This window comes from Athene cunicularia (assembly GCF_003259725.1).
Source record: "Athene cunicularia isolate RWA chromosome 6 unlocalized genomic scaffold, athCun1 chr6_part1, whole genome shotgun sequence".
Classification (NCBI taxonomy): Eukaryota; Metazoa; Chordata; class Aves; order Strigiformes; family Strigidae; genus Athene; species Athene cunicularia.
Genome location: NW_020799105.1, coordinates 11,463,730 through 11,469,685, shown reverse-complemented (window position 1 = coordinate 11,469,685; position 5,956 = coordinate 11,463,730). Strand labels below are relative to the sequence as shown.

Below are 5,956 nucleotides of genomic sequence, written 5' to 3'. Positions count from 1 at the left end.
CCCCCACCCTACACAAAACAAGGCAGTCCTCACATCAGGAGCCCCAGGTTTCACTCCCTGTGCACAGAGAGTCTCCTGCTCCCCACCACGCCTGAGCACCCCCCAGCTCAGCCATGCCCAAGCTCACCTGCTCTTAGCCCTGTTTGTTTGCCCAAGGTATTTGCAGCCGGGGGCACCTGTTTTGATACCATCAGCTCGGCGAAGGAAGCTGCTCACCTAGCGTGACCCCTGTAATCCCATCCTTTCCCATTAAGCACTGTGTGTGAGCGCATCCTCGATCCCAGCCTCCTGCCATCTCAGCATTTATCTCCCTCTCCCCAATCTGAGCACATCAAGGTTGTGACATTTCTTGGAAGGGGGGAGAAAACCTGCCCAAGTCACTTAGGGGCCTGGTGATGCCAACACCCCCATCCCCAACATTGCCCCCTCTGAGATTGGGGTGTTCCCTCTCCCCTGGCATCACCCTGCCACAATGCTGGGGACCAGGCAACACTCACAGCAAGGCCTTGGGCTGGGTCCTGCAGCAGGGTGGACAAGCTTGGTCTCCTTAAGCCTCCTGCCACCGCACCACATCCCCCACAGTGCCACCTTTGCCTCCTGGCAAGACTCTTTCCTGCCACAGCCCCTTTTCCCAGCTACCTAGACACCCCTAAGGAAAACAGCACCCTGAATCCATCTCCTTCTACCCTTTGAGAGGTCAAATGCTCCTTCTCATCAGCCGGCACTGTCTCTCCCACCCTGTGTGAAGCAGCCATATCACGCTGCCAGCGCCGAGCTGTGCCCGCTCCCTCCTCTCATCACCCCTCACCAGGCTCTGAGCCAGCTGCCTCCCCCAGCCCACCCTTCCAGAAGCACCTGGTTAAAAGTGATCTACTGACTCTTATCTCCCCCAAGCCAAGCCGCTCCTCCGTGGAGAGCAAGCAGGACCAAGGCCCAGCAGATTAATTAGCCCTGACCCCGCCCGTGTGCACATAATCTGGGAGATCTATGAGGCCCTGTGTGTGCCAGCCCTAGCAGGAGCTGGGCACCACCCCGGCACTGTCACAGCCCTGAGCTCCCTCCTGCGCCGCCAGCGCCATGCCCCTGTGTGCTGTGCCCCGCCAGCACCTCTCAGACGCACGTCCAGCCCTCGGGGGGGGGCTGTGTTCCCCCATCTCTTCACTCGGCAAGGCTGCCAGACTGCCCCAGGGCAGTGAGGTTTGAGCATGGCACAGGCCACCAGCCTCGGGCACCTATTGCCCCGGGATGGCAGAGGGAGCGATACTTCCCCGGGGGACACGACCTCTCCCAGCCCACTGCCATCCTCCCCGCCAGGGCTCCGGAGCAGGAGCAAGGTGCCCTTTGCACCCCAGGGGATGCCCAGACCCGGGGAGCGTGGCCGCGGCCCGGTGCAAGCCCGCAGCGGGCCTGGCAGCCAGGCAGGGAGAGGCAAGGAGCGAGGGCAGGGGCTGGCTGCGCCCCGGTCCCCGCACGGTTCCCCCGGCGGGAGCGGGGCCGCCGCGCTGCCCGGCTGCCATCTAGCGGCCCCCGGCGCCTCCCGCCACACCGGCAGGTACCGGGGTTACCCCGCGGACTCGCCCAGCTCCCCCGGCATCCTCCCCCCGCGCTGCTGCGGGGTGCCATGCACAAGCCAGGGGGTTCATCTCCCCCAGGCCGGCTCTTCTCTGTCTTCTGGTGCCCCCCCGGCGGACACGGTCCCACGCCATGGGGGTGAGATGCCAACAGTCCTTTCCCCTTTCCTGCAAGTGGCATTAAAACCTCCATCCATGCTGGGCGAGGGGAGCAGGTCAAGGGCTGTTTGGGGCCAGAAGGGAACAGTGGGGAGGTGAGGAGGAATGCACGGGCCCCAGAGGAGAGAAACAGCCCCAGTCACAACCTAGGATGGAGCCTGAGCTGAGGATCCACCCTGAAGGATTTCGTACCAGAGTCCGTGCAAGCAAGAAACTCGCTGTCCCAGGGCACCAACGGGGCAAGCAGTATATGGTGCTTAACTGCCAGCATCCCAAACAAAGAGGACAGTGACACACATCGACCCATGGGCCAGGGATGCAAGATTGGATGCAAGGAAACTGCCAGAGAAACCTTTAAGGACCAGCCCCCAGAGGTGAGAAGTGCCAATGACTGAATGATTGGACTAGATGATCTTAAAGGTCTTTTCCAACCTAGATGATTCTGTGAAGTGCAGAAAGGGTCAAACCCTGGAGCAGGTACCCAGACCTGGTGGGGACACCGACTGTCCAGGAAGGTCAGAGCTCAAACCTGCCCTAGACCCTTCAGGCATTGGGGTTTCACCGCTCCACAGAATGGTGCTGGGCTGAGAGGAAGACATGAGAGGACCTTGCTGTGATAGCGCCCAGCACCAGGGCCAATGTGGCCCAAATCAGGGGCATCTCTGCCCATTCGATGAGTATCCTGGATGCAGCACTGAGCTGGCTTGCAGGGCACAAGTGTGCAGACCCCACAAGGGAGAGAGAGGACCTCCTGGGTCCCTGCTGGGAGCTCTGCAGCATCACCAAGGGAAACCAAATGTCAATGACTGGACATGGACAAGCATCTCCCACTGAGTATGCATGGGAAGAACCTGCCAGCCTGCAGTGACCCCCCTCCAAACCTGATGCCTGAGAGACCTTTATTCAGAGTGTAAAACTGTTCTTTACAGAGCAGATTGACCCAGAACCTACCCCCAAATCAGAGATAGGCTGTGAGCTCCCACCCTACCATAACTGCAGTTGAGCATGCAGCCTAGGCCCCAGTTTCACACTTCTAAGTGCATAAAAAACACAGAAATGTGAGTAAAGGAAAGCAAACATGCTAGAATCAGTGAAACTCCCTGTCCCACTGCAGGCTTTATGTCCCACTTGCTGGGGAAGGGGACAAGACTGGGTATTTCAGAACCAGGGAGAGCAGGTGCACAGAGCTGAGGTTCAGGACAGCAAAAAGGCACAGGGCAAGGATCACCTCCTCCATCCCCAACTCCCAGCACAGGGATAGAGGAGAGGGGATATACCAGCAGTATCCATCCAGTTTTGGGATCAACCTCCCAGGGCTGTGGGAAAGGAGACACCCCAGCGCTGGGACCAGTCCCTGCTCCCCAAAAAGTTACCAAAAAAACCCCAGACCCAACAAAAAAAACCCAAAGCAGCAAACGTTGAGGTCCTGGCAAGAGGTGTCCGAGGTAAAAGCTGTCCAGGTAGAGAAGTCCCGGTGAGTACCTGGAGGAAAAACCAGACTGAGACCAGCAGCCTTCTTCAGCAGACAGCTCCTACCCACACCTGCCACACCAGCATCACAGCCACCCAGACCCTTCCTCCAAGGCTGACTGGCCCCTCACCTTTCATGGAGATAAGTTACTGCTTCCTCCTCTACTTCTTGGCTGGCATGATAGGAGGAAGCTCCTCCTCCTCAGACAAGTCATCATCCTCCTCAAAGGAAGCATCTTCCCTGTGCACTGGGACACACAATTAACTCTGTTACTCACTAACATACAGACTTTGCAAATACAACTGGCCCCCAAGACATCCCAAAGAGCAGAACAGCCCAAGGAGCACTGGGGCAGTTTTAGCAGCAGCTTGTGGGCAATAAACTGTATCCCAGCCAGAGGGAGGTCTTGGGATGGGAATGGCAACAGCCAGTCATGGGAAAAGGGGACAGTGTGGGTCATCCAGACCACTTTTCCCATGCATGGCTTTATGGCAGGGGAGGAATCCCTGCACAGAGATGGCCCCTGGGGATCCAGCACAAAGTGCATCTCCCAGGGGCTCCCCAGCTGGCATTCACACTGGAGGGAGCCCCTCCATACCCCTCGCTCCTCCCAAGCCTTTCCCCACACACAAGTCCTTACTGATCTGGTGCCAGCCAGTAAGGTGTACTGGGCCAGAGCCCGCTGCCAGGCGGAAGGTCACCGGAGGCTGCAGCTTAAAGTTGTCCAGACTCAACTGCAAAAAGACAGAGATGGAGTCTCAAGTTAGCGTCAGAGGCAAAAAGCAGAATGTCCTGCAGCACCTGGGCATGGCACCCAGCCTAGTTAAACATGTCCTTTTGGAGGCATCTGCAGCCAGGCCAAGGCTACCCAGGGCATTTCCCTGCAAGCTGCAGGCCATGGTCAGGATCCTAGGAGAAAGGTCCACAAACATTCAGAGATGTCCGGTTCCCTGCAGCCATCCCCACCCAAGACTTCAAAACAACCTCTTACCAAGGGCTGGCATGACAACTTCAGATTTGCCACAGGCACAGCAATCTCCTGGTTCTCATGGTTTCGCCCAATGACCTCCACCACATTGCACTCATCCTTGGCACCGTCTGTGAGGCAGACCTGGGGGGAGCAGAGATTGTGAACTCCTGCTTTCCCAGGGGACACAGCAGGGACAGCCAGGACTCTCCACAGGACAAGCGACCCACAGCAATGCTACCAGCCTGGCTGCCATGCAATGTGTGAGGATGCTGCTCCACAAACCAGGGAGAGTATGGAACCCCCCCTTGCAACAATTGCCCCTTTAGTGCCTGCAGAGGAGCTTTGTGCCTTTGCATCAGTTGGGAGGGCTGTTCATGAGCTGCCTCAAGACATGGCACCTGGTCTGCATTTTCTGCTAATCTGATCCAAGCCGACAGGTCCTGTGCTTCCAGGACAGGAAGTGACCCCCAGGGAGAGCCAGGAATGAAGCCCTGCATCTAGCTGGGCTTGGAGAGCCACAAGCCAGAGACGCAGCTGGTGAGGAAGGCATGTTCTAGTGGGAGACTCCAGCAAGGTCAAATACAAAGGAAAAATGTTTTCATTCACCCCATGTCTAGAGAATCTGCTGCTGAGCAGCCTCCTGCCACTACTGGCTTTGCTTAAACACCTCCATACAACAGAGAAATGTGACAGCTCCGTGCCCTGCTCTGAGAGCAGCCAGTGCTGAGATCTCAGACAAGGGGTCCCCTGGCCCAGCCCAGCCAGGGAAGGGGGCATGAGCCTGGGAAGGGGGTGTGGTGCTGCAGGCTGCTATGGGAGATGACAAGCACAGGTAGCTTTCATTTCTCTTACCACAGACAGGGCCAAAATATGGTCAGAATCATCTTCTTTGTCCACCTGGAATGTGTAGGATTTGGTGCTGGCAGTCAGCTCGCAGCCTGGAAACATGAGATCAGAAAAGTTGCTGCAGCCATTACACAGCCCTAGGCACCACGGGCAAAGGGTTCCCAGGGCAAGCCCCAGCTGGGCACGCACAAGGCATCCCTAAACCACTTCATTTTCTTATGCTCAGGAGCAGCTTCAAGCCAGGACATCCTGGGCTCCAGGATAACACATCCCCAAGAGCTATGCATCTGGCTCAGCACCACACAGAGACAAAACCTCGTGTCCCCAAACTGGGCTGCTCTGAAGCCATGCCCAGTGTCACCCAAGGCCCCCAAGCACAGGCAGGGCAAGGCTTATCCCTTCTGGAGAGCAGCAAAGCCAAGGCACACAGCTGTGGTCAACAGGAGAGGGAGATGACAGAAAGGCAGCTCTGCTTTCCCCAGTGTCAGCGAAATGTTTGCTCTGGTGAGAGTGTGGAGGCAAAGACATGGAGCGTGAGACCTGCGTGACAAGGAACAACGTGAATGGAGGATGCTGGGCCGGGTTGCAGGGAGCCGGAGTCCTCAAGACAGGTCTTGAGTTAGATTTTATTATGTACTTCTCCAAACAGCTACAAAAACAAGGGAGATGCAAAATTACATCCTCAGCTCTTGGGATTGGGATTCAGCTGACCATGGGCAGGAAGGACAGGCAGAGTGCCCTGGGTGTGTTGACTTATTGCAGGATGATTCACTCATGCGAAGCAGATTGGAAAAACCCAGACCTGGGCCCTGCATGTGCAAGGGAGGGAGAGGAATTCGCCTCAGCAAACACTGCCCAAGGCAGGACCTCCTCCTAACCGTGCTTATGCGTTCAGCTCACCAGGGCAAGGACCAAAATCCAGGTGCACGAACTGTCTCT

At 57.2% G+C, this 5,956-nt stretch overlaps 1 protein-coding gene across 1 annotated transcript in view; it reads right to left on the bottom strand.

Annotated features, from left to right (window-relative positions):
- Positions 1-2,604: 2,604 nt before the first annotated feature.
- The window catches only part of NPM3 (nucleophosmin/nucleoplasmin 3), a 6,308-nt gene continuing 2,956 nt past the window's right edge, over positions 2,605-5,956 (bottom strand). The window contains exons 3-7 of the mRNA XM_026851504.1: positions 5,024-5,109; positions 4,193-4,312; positions 3,842-3,935; positions 3,332-3,448; positions 2,605-3,212 (exon numbers count right to left, since the gene is read on the bottom strand). Of these exons, the coding sequence (XP_026707305.1) occupies positions 3,363-3,448; positions 3,842-3,935; positions 4,193-4,312; positions 5,024-5,109 (386 nt within the window). The 3' untranslated portion in view covers positions 2,605-3,212; positions 3,332-3,362. The remainder of the gene's footprint in view (positions 3,213-3,331; positions 3,449-3,841; positions 3,936-4,192; positions 4,313-5,023; positions 5,110-5,956) is intronic.